Genomic DNA, 19,007 nt, shown 5'->3' with positions numbered 1-19,007 from the left:
TCACTCCACTTAGTAACTTCAAAGTGACCCCTCACTCCACTTTGTAACTTCAAAGTGACCCCTCACTCCACTTAGTAACAGCAAAGTGACCCCTCACTCCACTTAGTAACAGAAAAGTGACCCCTCACTCCACTTAGTAACAGCAAAGTGACCCCTCACTCCACTTAGTAACAGCAAAGTGAGATTAAGACACATGTGCAACATCTGGGTATCTTTATTGTAGACGTTTCGCCATCCAGTGGCTTTATCAATACAAATTCTAGGACATAACTTGAAGACAGTAGAACTATGTACAGAAGACGAGGTAATCAGTCCCTCAACATAGTTCTACTGTCTTCAAGTTATGTCCTAGAATTTGTATTGATAAAGCCACTGGATGGCGAAACGTCTACAATAAAGATACATAGATGTTGCACATGTGTCTTAATCTCATCTTGTCGGTATTATATACCATTCTTACACAACAGCAAAGTGACCTCTCACTCCACTTAGTAACAGCAAAGTGACCTCTCACTCCACTTAGTAACAGCAAAGTGACCTCTCACTCCACTTAGTAACAGCAAAGTGACCTCTCACTCCACTTAGTAACAGCAAAGTGACCTCTCACTCCACTTAGTAACAGCAAAGTGACCTCTCACTCCACTTAATAACAGCAAAGTGACCTCTCACTCCACTTAGTAACAGCAAAGTGACTTTGGTCACAAAGTGACCAGCCACTCTGAACACTCATCAGAGAGGGAAGCCAGCCACTCAGAACACTCATCAGAGAGGGATGCCAGCCACTCAGAACACTCATCAGAGAGGGAAGCCAGCCACTCAGGAGAGCCAGCCACTCAGAACACTCATCAGAGAGGGATGCCAGCCACTCAGAACACTCATCAGAGAGGGAAGCCAGCCACTCAGAACACTCATCAGAGAGGGAAGCCAGCCACTCAGAACACTCATCAGAGAGGGAAGCCAGCCACTCAGAACACTCATCAGAGATGGAAGCCAGCCACTCAGAACACTCATCAGAGAGGGATCAGAACACTCATCAGAGAGGGAAGCCACTCAGAACACTCATCAGAGAGGGAAGCCTCAGAACACTCTCAGAGATACTCATCAGAGAGGGATGCAGCCACTCAGAGAGAGGGAAGCCTGCCTCTCAGAATACTCATCAGAGAGGGAAGCCAGCCACTCAGAACACTCATCAGAGAGGGAAGCCAGCCATTCAGAACACTCATCAGAGAGGGAAGCCAGCCACTCAGAATACTCATCAGAGAGGGAAGCCAGCCACTCAGAACACTCATCATAGAGGGAAGCCAGCCACTCAGAACACTCATCAGAGAGGGAAGCCAGCCACTCAGAACACTCATCAGAGATGGAAGCCTGCCTCTCAGAATACTCATCAGAGAGGGAAGCCAGCCACTCAGAACACTCATCAGAGAGGGAAGCCAGCCACTCAGAACACTCATCAGAGAGGGAAGCCAGCCACTCAGAACACTCATCAGAGAGGGAAGCCAGCCACTCAGAACACTCATCAGAGAGGGAAGCCTGCCTCTCAGAATACTCATCAGAGAGGGAAGCCAGCCACTCAGAACACTCATCAGAGAGGGAAGTCAGCCACTCAGAGCACTTACTCATCAGAGATTCAGTCAGTCCAGACGAGAATATAGAAATATAGGGAGAGAGGAAGAAGAAATATTCTAAAGGAAACAGTAAACAGGATAGATAGATAGATAGAGAGAGAGAGAGAGAGTGTGAGAGAATTGCAGGCTCTACGCTATGTCTCCTCAGTGACTACCTTCCTGGTAGATCTCTAAGTGTAGTTCTCAATGGAACGGAATCAGCAAGACATCCTATTGGGGCAAGTGTTCCACAAGGAAGCGTGCTGGGTCCATTGTTATGGAATGTCTACTTCAACGACCTTCTTCATCTCATCCCAGAATCACATGCATATGCAGACGACTGTACACTGACATTCACTTATCCAAGAGAAGAAATGCCAGCTGCTCTAAGCTACATCAACCACCAGCTGAGAGCTATATCAGCTTGGGGAAATAGATGGCAAGTAACATTTACACCTGAGAAAACGCAAATGATGATCGTCTCTAGGCACCATGATGGTAATGCTGGTGCAGTAGTAAGGATGAATGGGAGGGTGTTGGCACCTGGAGAAGAAGTTGATATCCTTGGGGTGAAATTTGACTCCAAACTAACCATGAAGAACCATGATGTAAATCTTGCAAACAAGGCAGCCAGGAAGCTTACAGCACTTCGCCGTATCTCGCATCTGCTTGACAGTAGGGGTTGCAAGATTCTGTACGAGGCACAAGTACGCTCACACCTTGAGTATGCTCCACTTTCTTGGTTTGCCTGCCCCCCCTCTCATCTGCGACTGCTTGACAGAGTAGAGAACAGAGCAAGACGTCTCATCTCTCGCCTGGACCCATCCTGGATAGATCTGTCATTTCAGCAGAGCCTTCAACATAGGAGGGATGTGGGTGGCCTTACTGTTATGTACAAGGCCAATATTGTCAAAGTACCACACTTGGATCCACTTCGAGGACAGCGTGAAACAAGCTTTTATGCCACAAGACGGGCAGAAAGCAGCAACTTCACTCTGGCTGTACCCTTCTCAAGAACATCACTCCATCTGAGATCATATATACCTAGGATGACTCGAGTATGGAACACATTCGTACAACATAATGATGTCAACGAGATAAAGTCAGTTGATCAAATGAAAATGCTGGCCCACAGATGGCTCCAACTTCATCCTGTTCCTTACTTGTATGTCTCATAACAATAAAAATGCTTTCAAATGAGCTGATGTAGGTAACAGCTCTTAGCTTGCCGAATAGGTAACGCTTGCAATTTTGGCTTAAATGGCTGACTGAGACAAGTGCAACCATAATAGACCACATATGGACCAATTTACTAGCCTCCTTTAAATCAGGGATAATCACAGACAGCACTACTGACCACTACCCAACCTTCCTCTTAACAAACATTATTAAGCCACCACTTGAATACAACAAAGTTTCATTTAGACTCCATGACGAGGCCTCAATAAGGAATTTCACAGCAGACCTAGAGACTGTTGACTGGCCTACAGAATTCTCCAATGCCAATGGTATTGACGATTGGACAGACATTTTTCTTAACAAAATACTTAGACTATACAACAAACATTGTCCTATAAAAACGAAACAGATCACGAATAAATGGCTTGGTTGCCCATGGCTAACCAGCAGCATTCTGAAATCCATTGATAAGAAACACCAATATGAAAAGCAATATAGACAGGGCTTAATACACAAAGATATTCTTAAACAATATTCAACAGTTTTCACCAAATTAATAAAGAAAGCCAAACAACTGTACTACTCCAGTAGATTCACTGACACAAGAGGAGATATAAAGAAGACCTGGAAAACACTTTCCCAGATTCTGGGGACCCACAAACTGAAAAAACCAAGAATATTGTTCTAACTAAACCTCATGAAACACCACTGCATCCCACTGACACAGCTAACAAGATAAACGACTTCTTCTCAAACATAGGATCTAATCTCGCCAGTAAAATCTCACGTACCAATGCCCGTGCCGGGGACTACCTAGATGGGAATTTCCCAAATTCCTTCTATCTTGTACCAACTGAGCCCACGGAAGTCACCGCGATCATAAAGTCACTTAAAAATAACTCGGGTAATCTGTCTCACGTCCCACCATTATTGTACAAGCAAGCGGCCCATGTCCTTTTGCATGCTATTACATTACTTTTTAACAAGTCACTAGAAACTAGTACCTTCCCGAAACTACTCAAGATGTCAATGGTTACACCAATACATAAAGGTGGTGACCCTACAGACGTAAACAGCTATAGGCCAATATCAAACTTACCATTGCTATTCAAAATCTTCGAGAAACTCGTACACAGGAGATTATATTCATTTATAACGTCACAAAACATACTCAACCCCTGCCAATTTGGATTCAGGAAAAATAAAAGCACTAATGATACAATTATAAAAATGCTAGACCTGCTTTACACAGCATTGGAAAATAAGGAATATCCACTAGGAATTTTTGTTGACCTAAGAAAAGCGTTTGACACAGTAGACCACGGCATCCTACTCCAAAAACTTAACCACTATGGTATAAGAGGCCATGCGCTTGCATATTTTAAATCCTACCTTTCTAATAGGTATCAGTATGTCACCATTAAAGACACAGCCTCATCAATACGGCCACTTGATACTGCTTGATACTGGAGTTCTGCAGGGAAGTGTCCTTGGACCCCTGCTCTTCCTCATTTACATCAGTGATCTTCCAAACATATCCTAACACCTGAAACCCATTCTCTTTTCTGACGACACGACTTATGTCATCTCTCACCCTAATCTTGCCACCCTCAACACCATTGTTAACGAGGAGCTGCTCAAAATATCGACTTGGATGACAGCCAATAAACTTACACTTAACACTGGCAAAACCTACTACATTATGTTTGGTAGCAGAGCAGGAGATGCACAACTTAACATTAAGATCGACAACACTCTAATTACCAGACATAATGAGGGCAAATTCCTAGGCCTATACCTCGACAACAACCTAAATTTCAGCACCCATATCTAACACATAACAAAAAAAGTATCCAAAACGGTGGGGATCCTCTCCAAGATACGATACTACGTGCCGCAAACTGCCCTTCTCACACTATACCATTCACTTATATATCTATACCTCACCTATGCTATCTGTGCTTGGGGTTCAACTGCAGCAACACACCTAAAGCCAATAATAACCCAACAAAAAGCCGCAGTAAGACTAATCACTAAATCCCATTCCTGGCAACACCCCCCCCCCCACTCTTCATAGATCTAAACTTACTCCCTGTTCAGTACATCCACACTTACTACTGTGCAATCTATATCTACAGGACCTTAAATTCCAATATTAACCTTGACCTAAAACGCTTTCTTGATAGTTGTGACAGGATCCACAGGCATAACACCAGACACAAACATCTCTATGACATTCTCCGTGTCCGACTAAACCTTTACAAAAATTCAATGTATTTCTAAGGACCTAAAATCTGGAACACCCTACCTGAAAACTCTAGAACTGCAGACACATTCATCACTTTCAAAACTACAGTTAGAAAACATCTTATCTCCTTGATCCACCCCGACAACTAACTACATGATAACCACCTGGTGGTTCACAATTACACTCACTCACCCATCGACTATAAACCCAGAAATACTAATCTTAATCTTAAAATAATAAATCCTAACTAGTCATAAGTTTGCCTATGATACTCCAATATAGACACCTTGTATTGTGCCAAAACAAAAGCATTCGCATTGCTAAACTCACAAATTATGATGTAGTCACCTAGCCTTAATACCATAATCTGTAAGGATTTAATGTTAAGAATTAATCTAAGTCTGCCCGAAATACCTAGCCATGCTAGGTGTCCTAGTGGCCCCCTCTGTAATTAGTATTTTATAACATGTAAACCACACAATACCCAAAACCTGTAAACCCCGTATTGTACCCCTTGTAGAGAATAAACTTGAATTGAATTGAATTGAATTGAAATGATACATATGTTACTCTTAAGCCTTAGGCCTTAGGCCTAGTTTTCAGGAATTTTCCTTACCCTTAAGTTCATCCTGTGGACAGTACTGTCTACAGGGTGGATATGTAGTGCACAATAAACTAGCCACTGAGGCACATAACATTATCTCACTATGGTTAATTTTTTATCTTTCAGGCTGCTGAAGAAGGCGGCTGGGCAAGCCGCATCTTTATGAACCTCGGAGCCGCACCCAGGTTTTTTTCCCTCACACCGCAGGCGGCCGCACCTCACACCGCAACCTCCGCCAGCGGCAGGTCTGGGGCGAGCAAGTCAAAAGGTTTAATTAGTGTGGTGGTAGGTAGGTTCCATACCATGGCTGGACCAACTAGCACCATGAGAGTAGATGGTCCAGCCTCGTGCAGTAAGGTCACTGTCAACCAGACACACAGCTTGGCAACATCAATACAGTGTGTTGCCAGCACTGCATCTGCCAGTCTCTGTAACCCTTCACCACATCTACCAGCATCTCCTGCCTCTCATATATCTGACCCTGATGCCTTCCTGTCAACTCTGGTAGACGCAGGAAACCCGTGTCTTCAACCAGCATCAACTCTGGGGAACTCTGGCACACAGAGGTTGCAGTCACCCCACCTGGAGAGGTTTCCGTCTCCTCGCGTCGTGAGGTTTCCGTTACCTCAGAGTATAAACCTCCCGTCTCAGCATATAAAGAGTACTGCGAGTCTCTTACACAGCAGGAGGGTGGAGAGTGTTCCTCACACGGAGGTCCCTCACACTGGTCCCTCTCACAGTTGGTGTGAATGCATGTCCTCGTCCCTCACTAGAGTGACAGGGACTGACACTAAGACCCCTGGTGCCACCAAGACCACCACCACCACCTCCTCTACACCCACTTACTTGTATGATAAGCATCCTGCCGCCCGCCGCCACGCCCACACCTCGGCTGGGTGGAGATTGATGACAGTGCTACTGGTTCTGCTCCACTTCCTGACCCCCACCACACCTACCCTCGCCCAAGTTGTCGGTGAGTTCTCCAGCCAGTTTTTCTTTATTGTGAGTCTCTTCTACTCTCCTCCCCCTCTGCTTTATCGTTATTACTCTCCTCTTGCAGCAATATTTATTCCTGTTAATATTACTACTTTCCTGGGTAGCAAGATAAGAGGATCATCTCACCATAATAATTTAGTGCTTAAATTATTATATAAATAATTATGATTATGATGATGATTCGGTAATTGCCATAGCTTACAAATTATCTATGTGAATATTATTTATTGTATATGTTGTGTATAATGCAATTTTTTGGGTGTGAGTGGTGGAGAATGGAAGACGAGGGAGGTTAGTGTGGGGAGGGAGAGAAGAAGGGGATGAGAGAGGGAGGAGAGGGAGGAGAGGGAGGAGGGGAGAGGGAAATTGTAGAACAAGAGAACACTGTTCTTAAGAGTTCTGATGCCTTATTTATAGTGAACGTTTTTGCACATTAAATTACCGACGCCTCTGGTCGTCATTGTAAAAAGAAAATACAGTGATACAAGGCACTGTCCTGGCACCTCTGCTGTTTCTCATCCTCACAGCAGACACATTTGCAGATGACACTGAAATAAGCATGAAGGTCACATCGGTAGAAGACACTGAAAAATTACAGGAAAACATAAACAGGGTTTTCTAGTGGGCAGTGGAGAAGAACCTGACGTTCAATTGTGATAAGTTCCAGCTGCTTAGGTAAGTAAGTCAGCAAGTTTATTCAGGTATACACAAATACAGTTACATAGATTATCATACATAGCAGCATATGTGTAGAGAACCTGGGATAACCCAAAAAGAGTCAGACAAAAATGAACACTGTATACAAAACTCAAAAGGATCATCAAATAGAACGAAAGGCACACATAAAAGACTTAGCAATAATTATGTCAGCTGAACTTTCTTTCAAAGAACATAAGACAAAGATCACGACTGCCAGGAGGACGGGGTAGGTATAGAGAACTTTCTAAGCAAGGGAAATAATACCAGTGGTGACACTTTTCAAATCGCTAGTGCTCCCTCATTTGGAATATTGTTCAGTGTTGACGGCTCCGTTCAAGGCAGGAGAAGTATCAGAGCCGGAACAAATACAGAGATCGTTGACGGCTCACATAGAGTCAGTAAAGCATTTAGATTACCGGGAACGCCTTAAAGTCTTGAATATGTACTCACTGCAGCGGAGGCGAGAGAGATAATATATATCTGGAAAGTACTCGAGGGCCTGGTCCCAAATCTGCACACTGCCATAACAACATACTGGAGTGAGAGATATGGGAGGATGTGTAAAATAAACCCAGTGAGGAGCAGGGGTGCGGTGGGCATACTAAGGGAACACTGTATCAACATCCGGGGTCCCAGATTATTCAACATCTTACCAGAAGATATCAGAAAAACTGCTGGAACAAGGTTAGAAGTCTTCAAGAGGAAACTGGACAAGTATCTTCACCAGGTGCCAGATCAACCAGGCTGTGATGGATATGTAGGGTAGCAGGCCACCAGCAGCAACAGCCTGGTTGACCAGGCTAGTACCAGACGACCCTAGCCCATGACCAGGCTCTGAGAGTAGAAAGATTCTTGGAACTCATCAAAGATAAAGGTACATCTGTTCCATCTTGTGGTCCATCCTCTGGTCTATCTTGTGGTCCATCCTCTGGTCTATCTTGTGGTCCATCCTCTGGTCCGTCTTGTGGTCCATCCTCTGGTCCATCTTGTGGTCCATCCTCTAGTCCATCTTGTGGTCCATCCTCTGGTCCATCTTGTGGTCCATCCTCTGATCCATATTGTGATTCTTCTGGTCCATTTTATAAACCCATATAATATTTATGAAACGGGAGAGGCAGAACCCCCACTCACTCCACTGACAGTGAAAAAGTCAGAGTCCAGGTGAGCAAGAAAATTGAAGAGGGCAACACAGTGGGGGCAATCAGAATTATTACCAGTGAAGATACAGTTGCTCCCAGGGATGCTGACACGGCAGAAGCACTTAGGGGAAAGCACTCTGCCAGGGAAACCAGTGGCACCAACAGTTCCAACACCTCTGTCCCCACTGTGGAACCATTGATTGTGGAAGACTCGGACATTTACAAATCAATAATGTCGTTCCCATCTGGCTCTGCTGGGGGTTACACTGGAATAAGGCCACAGCATTTAAAGAAAAGAAGGATGGAGGAATTAGGCCAATTGCAGGGGTCAACACTTTTCGCCGCCTCGTTTCCAAAGTTGCTGTCCGAAGTATTCGCTCAGAGGCAGCCATGATGCTTCAACCAAACCAGCTTGACTTTGTGGTCTCTCAAGGAAGTGAAGCAGCGGTTCATGCAACAAGGGCGTATATCAACAACCTGCCAGAGGACAATGCAGTGGTAAAATTAGACTTCAAGAATGCATTTATTCTCCTGAAAAGAGATGTGGTATTAGCAGCGGTACAAGAACATTTCCCTGGCCTCTTCCCTTTTGTTTCAGCTGGATATAGCAAGGAATCAGTGCTCCTGTTTGGAGAGCATGAAATCACATCATCAGAGGGTGTCCAGCATCTGTATAGCGGTTAGGAAAATCACAATCAGACTGACCAGTGAGCTAAACATCTGGTTCCTGGATGATGGCACAATAGCAGGTACAAAGGAATCCCTCCTAGATGATCTTACACGGGTGATGACACGGGGACAGGAAATGGGTCTCTTCCTGAATCCATCCAAATGTGAAATCATCTCAGTCAGTCAACAAGGGATAAATGCAGTGATATCCAAACTACCAGGAGCATCAGTCATTTCCCCCACAAATAGAGTCTTGCTTGGAGCACCTCTGGGAAACAATGCCATTGACACAATTCTCAGGAAGAAATTGGAAGAGTAAAGGAGAATGGAACAACGAATAGGCAATCTGGACACCCACGATGCCTTGTACCTTCTCACAAAGTGCTTGAGTCTGCCTAGGTTGACATATTTCCTAAGATGTGCACCTTCATATGATAACCCTATACTGCACGAATATGACAGTATTCTGAGGCAGATTTTTACGAAAGTACTTAACCTTACTCTAGAAGATGGGCAGTGGAACCAAGCTACACTTCCAGTCAGACTAGGAGGCACTGGTGTCCGCAAGTCATCACAGATTGCGTTACCTGCTTTTCTGTCCTCGTGTATTGCATCCAGAGAGCTTGTAGCAGCGATTCTCCCTGAACATCTTAGGGACAAGATTGGAGTCCAGGACCAAAAGTTCATTGATGGAGCCAGGATCTGGGATAATCTAACGGGCTCTGAAACCAGACCTGCTCCCCCAAACAACTACAAACAGTCGCACTGGGATGGTCCAATAGTGGAGAATGCAGCCTCAACAATGCTTCAGAGTGTGTCAGGGAAGGATAGAGCCCGCCTCCTGGCAGTGAGAGCCCCTCATGCAGGGGACCTTCTGTTGGCTGTTCCCAACTCCAGCCTTGGCACAGGTCTCGACTCACAGACCATCCGCATTGGTGTTGCCCTTCAACTTGCCGCCCCTATTCTCGCCGAACATAAATGTATTTGTGGCAGTGAAGCAGCAGACCGATTCGGGTACCATTGTTTTGTGTGCCGTAAATCCGAGAGAAAGATTGCAAAACATGAGGAGGTTAATAACATTATCAAGAGGAGCCTCACAACACCTGGATGCCCAGCAGTAAGGGAGCCACCCTAACTATGCAGATCTGATAGCAGCTAGAAGTGTCCAGATGGTATCACACTTCAAGCCTGAACAGACGGCAAGCAGGTGGTGTGGGACTATACATGTGCATCTACCTTGGCTGATACCTATCTCCAATACACCAGGGAGGAAGGAGGGGCAGCCGCCAGCTTCAGGGAGTCCCAAAAGTCTAGAAAATATGGAGAACTTGCCCATCATTATATGTTTGTTCCCATAGGCTCAGAGACCCTTGACTCATGGGGAAAGAGTGCATCCAAGTTCCTTAAGGAACTGGGAAAAAGACTCATCAGGGTAACTAGGGGTCCCAGGGCAGCTAGTTTTCTGTTCCAGTGACTTAGTGTGGCTGTTCAGACGAGTGATGCCTTCTCCTATTTTGGGCATGCGCCCCAGCTCTGAAGAGCAGGATGAGATTTTCGCATTATAATCAGTGACAAACACGTAACAATATCTACTAGACATATATCTCTCACACCTCATGTGCTGTATGTGCAATCTTTATATCAGCAATGTATCTCTTAAATCTTTTGTACCATATTATGTAATAAAATATACCTATTGGTAAAAAAATGAAAAGATGGAATGGTAAGGGAAGTAGAATATTCAAACGGCTTCAGGAAGAAATCTAAATACTCTTCCTTGAAGCCTTTTTATCCACTTCTCCGAGGCTATGATGGGTCCCACAATTTACACCAAATATATATATATATATATATATATATATATATATATATATATATATATATATATATATATATATATATATATATATATATATATATTGTGTGTGTGTTTGTATGTGTGTTCTCATCTAATTCCACTAATTGTGGTTGCAGGGGTCGAGACTCAGCTCCTGGCCCCGCCTCTTCCCTGATCGCTACTAGGTCCTCTCCCTCTCTACTTCCTGAGCTGTATCATACCTCTTCTTAAAACTATGTATGGTTCCTGCCTCCACTACTTCACTTGCTAGGCTATTCCACTTGCTGACAACTCTATGACTGAAGAAATACTTCCTAACGTCCCTGTGACTCGTCTGAGTCTTCAGCTTCCAGTTGTGACCCCTTGTCCCTGTGTCCCCTCTCTGGAACATCCTATCTCTGTCCACCTTGTCTATTCCCCGCAGTATCTTGTATGTCGTTATCATGTCTCCCCTGACCCTTCTGTCCTCCAGTGTCGTCAGTCCGATTTCCCTCAACCTTTCCTCGTACGACATTCCCTTGAGCTCTGGGACTAGCCTTGTTGCAAACCTTTGTACTTTCTCTAGCTTCTTGACGTGCTTGACCAGGTGTGGGTTCCAGACTGGTGCTGCATACTCCAGTATAGGCCTAACATACACAGTGTACAGTGTCTTGAACGATTCCTTATTAAGGTATCGGAACGCTATTCTCAGGTTTGCCAGGCGCCCGTATGCTGCAGTGTGTGTGTGTGTGTGTGTGTGTGTGTGTATGTACTCACCTAGTTGAGGTTGCGGGGGTCGAGTCCGAGCTCCTGGCCCCGCCTCTTCACTGATTGCTACTAGGTCACTCTCCCTGAGCCGTGAGCTTTATCGTACCTCTGCTTAAAGCTATGTATGGATCCTGCCTCCACTACATCGCTTCCCAAACTATTCCACTTACTGACTACTCTGTGGCTGAAGAAATACTTCCTAACATCCCTGTGATTCATCTGCGTCTTCAACTTCCAACTGTGTCCCCTTGTTGCTGTGTCCAGTCTCTGGAACATCCTGTCTTTGTCCACCTTGTCAATTCCTCTCAGTATTTTGTATGTCGTTATCATGTCCCCCCTATCTCTCCTGTCCTCCAGTGTCGTCAGGTTGATTTCCCTTAACCTCTCCTCGTAGGACATACCTCTTAGCTCTGGGACTAGTCTTGTTGCAAACCTTTGCACTTTCTCTAGTTTCTTTACGTGCTTGGCTAGGTGTGGGTTCCAAACTGGTGCCGCATACTCCAATATGGGCCTTACGTACACGGTGTACAGGGTCCTGAATGACTCCTTATTAAGATGTCGGAATGCTGTTCTGAGGTTTGCTAGGCGCCCATATGCTGCAGCAGTTATTTGGTTGATGTGCGCTTCAGGAGATGTGCCTGGTGTTATACTCACCCCAAGATGTTTTTCCTTGAGTGAGGTTTGTAGTCTCTGGCCCCCTAGACTGTATTCCGTCTGCGGTCTTCTTTGCCCTTCCCCAATCTTCATGACTTTGCACTTGGTGGGATTGAACTCCAGGAGCCAATTGCTGGACCAGGTCTGCAGCCTGTCCAGATCCCTTTGTAGTTCTGCCTGGTCTTCGATCGAGTGAATTCTTCTCATCAACTTCACGTCATCTGCAAACAGGGACACCTCAGAGTCTATTCCTTCCGTCATGTCGTTCACAAATATCAGAAACAGCACTGGTCCTAGGACTGACCCCTGTGGGACCCCGCTAGTCACAGGTGCCCACTCTGACACCTCGCCACGTACCATGACTCGCTGCTGTCTTCCTGACAAGTATTCCCTGATCCATTGTAGTGCCTTCCCTGTTATCCCTGCTTGGTCCTCCAGTTTTTGCACCAATCTCTTGTGTGGAACTGTGTCAAACGCCTTCTTGCAGTCCAAGAATATGCAATCCACCCACCCCTCTCTCTCTTGTCTTACTGCTGTCACCATGTCATAGAACTCCAGTAGGTTTGTGACACAGGATTTCCCGTCCCTGAAACCATGTTGGCTGCTGTTGATGAGATCGTTCCTTTCTAGGTGTTCCACCACTCTTCTCCTGATAATCTTCTCCATGATTTTGCATACTATACATGTCAGTGACACTGGTCTGTAGTTTAATGCTTCATGTCTGTCTCCTTTTTTAAAGATTGGGACTACATTTGCTGTCTTCCATGCCTCAGGCAATCTCCCTGTTTCGATAGATGTATTGAATATTGTTGTTAGGGGTACACATAGCGCCTCTGCTCCCTCTCTCAATACCCATGGGGAGATGTTATCTGGCCCCATTGCCTTTGAGGTATCTAGCTCACTCAGAAGCCTCTTCACTTCTTCCTCGGTTGTGTGCACTGTGTCCAGCACATGGTGGTGTACCCCACCTCTCCGTCTTTCTGGAGCCCCTTCTGTCTCCTCTGTGAACACTTCTTTGAATCTCTTGTTGAGTTCCTCACATACTTCACGGTCATTTCTTGTTGTCTCTCCTCCTTCCTTCCTTAGCCTGATTACCTGGTCCTTGACTGTTGTTTTCCTCCTGATGTGGCTGTACAACAGTTTCGGGTCAGATTTGGCTTTCGCTGCTATGTCATTTTCATATTGTCTTTGGGCCTCCCTTCTTATCTGTGCATATTCGTTTCTGGCTCTACGACTGCTCTCCTTATTCTCCTGGGTCCTTTGCCTTCTATATTTCTTCCATTCCCTAGCACACTTGGTTTTTGCCTCCCTGCACCTTTGGGTAAACCATGGGCTCATCCTGGCTTTTTCATTATTCCTGTTACCCTTGGGTACAAACCTCTCCTCAGCCTCCTTGAATTTTGTTGCTACATATTCCATCATTTCATTAACTGGCTTCCCTGCCAGTTCTCTGTCCCACTGAACCCCGTTCAGGAAGTTCCTCATTCCTGTGTAGTCCCCTTTCTTGTAGTTTGGCTTCATTCGTCCTGGCCTTCCTGCTTCTCCCTCCACTTGTAGCTCTACTGTGTATTCGAAGCTTAAAACCACATGGTCACTGGCCCCAAGGGGTCTTTCATATGTGATGTCCTCGATATCTGCACTACTCAAGGTGAATACTAAGTCCAGCCTTGCTGGTTCATCCTCTCCTCTCTCTCTTGTAGTGTCCCTTACGTGTTGGTACATGAAGTTTTCCAGTACCACCTCCATCATCTTAGCCCTCCATGTGTGTGTGTGTGTGTGTGTGTGTGTGTGTGTGTGTGTGTGTGTGTGTGTGTGTATGTGTGTGTGTGTGTGTGTGTGAGTATAAAATATACATACATGCAAATATATATACATATATACATTCATACATATAATGAAGTCATTGGCTTGGCATCTCAATTTCTTTGCAGGTGGTGTATGAGGACTATTATGTTTCTGAGAGAGAGGGGGGGAGGGAGGGGGATGAAGGGGGGGTGGGAGACACATGAACACTAAACACCTGGAGAATATATGAGCAACAGCAGCGGTGCGTGTTGTGTCGATGATGTCATCCTGCCCAACACACACACACACACACACACACACACACACACACACATACACACGGGGCCAGGAGCTGAGTCTCGACCCTTGCAACCACAATTAGGTGAATACACTGACACCTTTCACTGTCTCTATGGGGGGGGGGTGGGGGAATTAAAGGCAATGAATAATGTTCCTGGAGTTGCCTACCTGGACAATGCTGGAGGTATTACCACCAAGCCTGTGCACTGAAGCTACTCCTTGCAAGAGTCAACATATTGGTAGACGGCGCATTGAGGACTCAATACTCTTTTTTTTAACACCACTTTTATCGTAAAGGGAAATAAATAAACAGAAGAATGGACGGGGACTCGAACCGCGGTTCTGGTATGCTACAGGCCCGATGCTGCACCACTGAGCCACTGACTCTGATACATGGCAAGACCTCTGTTTGTGTCCTCGTCCATTCTTATGCTTGTTCATTGACAGATTTTTTTTATTATCATATCCTTAACTGTTCTCCAGGGCGACCTTGCCTTGCAAGCAATTACTGATCAATCAGATTGTTAGTGTGCCTGTGGGAGCATGCATGTTGCCAGCACTAACAGCTACGATATAGCAACTTACTGGCAACAGTGTTGACAAAAAACACAGCTGACAGGACAAACTTGTATTGGGACAACATTTCGCTCTGTTTAGAGCTTCATCAGGAGCGTGATACAGCTCTAAACAGAGCCAGTGTCATGGTAAGAGTATGTTCAGTGCCTCTGTCTTTTCTTCAATGCTAACAGCCTTATTGATCAGCCGTGAGATTATGCTGTGGTACAGCGGTCCCAGAATGATTAACAAATAGATAGTGAGTAGGTACGGTAGGTAAATAGATAGGTAAATACTTAGGAGGTGGGTAAGTATTTAAGCAAGAAGGTAAGTAGGTAATTACTGTATGTGACTGTCAAACTTACATACAGTAACTACCTAGTTAATTAAATGGCCAGCAACACCGAACACCTTAGGCGCTACCTAACAAGCACCTACTCGACACGCAGGGACCTGAGCCAGCAATTACCAAGGTATCACCTGGCGCATGTGGCGGGAGTAGTAACTGCAGGAGTTAGGTACCTAGATATCGTTGAGAGAGACAGGTAACATCGTGACTAGGCCACTGTGTAACCCTGCCTCCTGCCTTAACAACCAATATAATCACATAACCATGATCAACAGCCTGGTTGACCAGGCAAGCACCAGACGAGCCTGGTCCATGGCCGGTCTCCGGGAGTATAAAGACTCAAAGGTATATATACCCTAAATAGTGTATACGTATATATATATATATATATATATATATATATATATATATATATATATATATATATATATATATATATATATATATATATATATATATATATATATATATATATATATATACAGATAGAGGTTTATCTGTGTATATACACAAACAGGTGTGCATCTCTGTATAAGTACATCTGGTTTATATACAAGAGGTATTTATCTTTTTGTATATACACTGAGAGCTATGTATCTTTTGTGTATACACACCGAATGGTGTGTATCTCGGTATATACCGAAATGAATTCAGGGAAGAAAAACTCCAGCAAGAGTATACGAGACGGGCCGTTGAGTAAACTTGAACACCCGGACAACTGACTGGCACGACACACACACACAACTATCAGACATGTCCTGAGAAACAGTCATTAGCACCCTGAACCCTCACCACTGCCTGGAAAAGGTCGGTCAACACGGGAGCATACGAGGTGTGTATGAAATATATACTACTAAGAATATCCAAAAGAAGACCACATACAGAAAGAGCGTAGAAGAATATACAGGAGACAAATGGGTTCCCAATCTGCATAAAAACGTCGGAATATTACAAGGTAGGAAAGAGAACAGAGAGATCACGAAGGTATAATTAAATCTTAAGTTTTTAACTCACGAAATCATAATGACACGATTGCAAACAAGCCATACCACGGGCGGGGACTGAACTCGTGGCACTTACACGCTGGCCTGCAGTTTTACAATGCACTTACCACGACTTCAACCCCCGCCCATGGTATTGTTTCTCTAGTTTTTGTTACGTAAAGAAGCACAAAGGGAACAAAAAAGCCGTCCAGGATATTAAAATACACACATATTTCTACAAATACACAAAATATAAGTTAAAAACAACCGGAACAACTGAACTACTGTTCACACAAAGTTCATACATTAACCATGAAAAAAAATCGTAATTCTACAAGACCAATAGGAAATACTGCTGCAGTCCGCTAAACGAAAGTCAGGTGGAGAATGCAATTTTTTTCATTACATTTGAAGGCCGCACAGATCATATAACTGACAAGAACACTACTCCCGTGGAATTCGAAAAAGAAATAGAAAACACGGCCACTCATCCAGCACCTGGACCGCATTCCTGGAATTCCTTATTTATAAAGCAGTGCAAAATATCACTAGCGCTAACACTCAGTATTCTTTGGAGAAAGAACTCAGATCTAGGTGAAACACCAGGGGTCTACAAGCGTGCGGACACACCCCCTTTCCATAGGGAAGGCAGTAGAGCCCTAGCTAAAAATCAGAAGATTTCGGAGGCATATAATGGGTCCAGGAACTGTGCCGCAGTGTTTGATACCTAAACATATGGAACAGCATAACTGCACAACCCAAACCAGCATTAATTTAGAGCAGAAAGAGCAGACTTGTCAGCACTACTGACCCATTTTGACTACATTACGACGGTAATGGAAGAAAACCAAGATGCAGTCATGGTATGCGCAATTAAGGATTTCCCAGAGGTATTTGTCAAATGCGATCCTGGAGTGATAGCATATGAAATGAGGGCGAAAGGTACAACACGGAAAGTAGGCACATGAATATCCAACTTTCTGACAACACAAAGAGTAAAGAGCGAAGTCCAGCATTAGCAGAGTGAAAAGCTCAGTACCACAAGGCACGGTCCTAACTCCTCGACTGTTTCTTATCCTCCTAGCGGACGTAGATAAAAACACTCGCCACAGTATCGCGTCATCATTTGTGAATGATACCAAACTAAGCATGAAAATTATCTAGGTAGAACACACGGAAAAAAAATCAAGATAATATAAGAAAAAGTCTGATTGGGCAGTAGAGAATAACATGACGTTCAAAGATGTCAAATCCCAACTGCTTAGATATGGAAGAGACAAAAGCACTCACAAGAAACACTGTATACAACATGCAAGAGGATCACCAAAAAGAACGTATGGGACATGTAAAAGACCTGGGAGTAATAATGTCAGCTGACCTATCTTTCAAAGATCACAATCAGACAAATGTTACAAAACCCAGAAAAACGACAGCGTAGATACTAGGAGCTTTCAAAACATGGAAACAATACCAATGGCATCAAATGCCTTCGACAATGATATATACTGTAATAAAGAAAACACACACACACAAACACACACACACACACACACACACACACATACACACACACACACATACACACACACACACACACACACACACACAGACACACAAACACACACACACACGCACACACACACACACACTGGACACCTGGTCCAGCAAATGGCTTCTCGAATTTAATCCTGCCAAATGCAAAGTCATGAACATAGGGGAAGGGCACAGAAGACCACAGACAGAGTATAGGCTAGGTGGCCAAAGACTGCAAACCTCACTCAAGGAGAAAGATCTTGGGGTGAGTATAACACCGAGCATGTCTCCGGAAGCACACATCAATCAGATAACTGCTACAGCATATGGGCGCCTGGCAAACCTGAGAACAGCATTCCGATACCTTAGTAAGGAATCATTCAAGACACTGTACACCGTGTATGTCAGGCCCATACTGGAGTATGCAGCACCTGTTTGGAACCCGCACTTGATAAAGCACGTCAAGAAACTAGAGAAAGTACAAAGGTTTGCAACAAGGTTAGTTCCAGAGCTAAGGGGAATGTCCTATGAAGAAAGATTAAGGGAAATCGGCCTGACGACACTGGAGGACAGGAGGGTCAGGGGAGACATGATAACGACATATAAAATATTGCGTGGAATAGACAAGGTGGACAAGGACAGGATGTTCCAGGGAGGGGACACAGAAACAAGAGGCCACAATTGGAAGTTGAAGACACAAATGAGTCAGAGAGATAGTAGGAAGTATTTCTTCAGTCATAGAGTTGTAAGGCAGTGGAATAGCCTAGAAAATGACGTAGTGGAGGCAGGAACCATACACAGTTTTAAGACGAGGTTTGATAAAGCTCATGGAGCGGGGAGAGAGAGGGCCTAGTAGCAACCGGTGAAGAGGCGGGGCCAGGAGCTAGGACTCGACCCCTGCAACCACAAATAGGTGAGTACAAATAGGTGAGTACACACACACACACACACACACCCGTCGTGTGCCAGACGTACAGCTTAACAATAATATAAACAGTATGACGTGCCGACCCACGTGAGTCACCCACGAGTTGTGTGCGTGGGTGTGTGGGTGCCAGAGTGGGTAGTGTGGGTCCTGGGGGCTGTGGGTGCCAGAGTGGGTAGTGTGGGTGCCAGAGCGGGT

At 44.7% G+C, this 19,007-nt stretch overlaps 1 protein-coding gene across 2 annotated transcripts in view; it reads left to right on the top strand.

Moving 5' to 3' along the window:
- The window catches only part of LOC128696708 (BMP-binding endothelial regulator protein), a 503,091-nt gene that overhangs the window by 164,922 nt on the left and 319,162 nt on the right, over positions 1–19,007 (top strand). For both annotated transcript variants that reach the window (XM_053788079.2, XM_070094579.1), the window contains one exon: positions 5,765–6,611. In XM_053788079.2, the coding sequence (XP_053644054.2) occupies positions 5,801–6,611 (811 nt within the window). In that variant the 5' untranslated portion in view covers positions 5,765–5,800. The remainder of the gene's footprint in view (positions 1–5,764; positions 6,612–19,007) is intronic.

Source organism: Cherax quadricarinatus, chromosome 46 (assembly GCF_038502225.1).
Source record: "Cherax quadricarinatus isolate ZL_2023a chromosome 46, ASM3850222v1, whole genome shotgun sequence".
Lineage (NCBI taxonomy): Eukaryota > Metazoa > Arthropoda > Malacostraca > Decapoda > Parastacidae > Cherax > Cherax quadricarinatus.
This window is presented reverse-complemented; position numbering and strand designations above follow the sequence as displayed.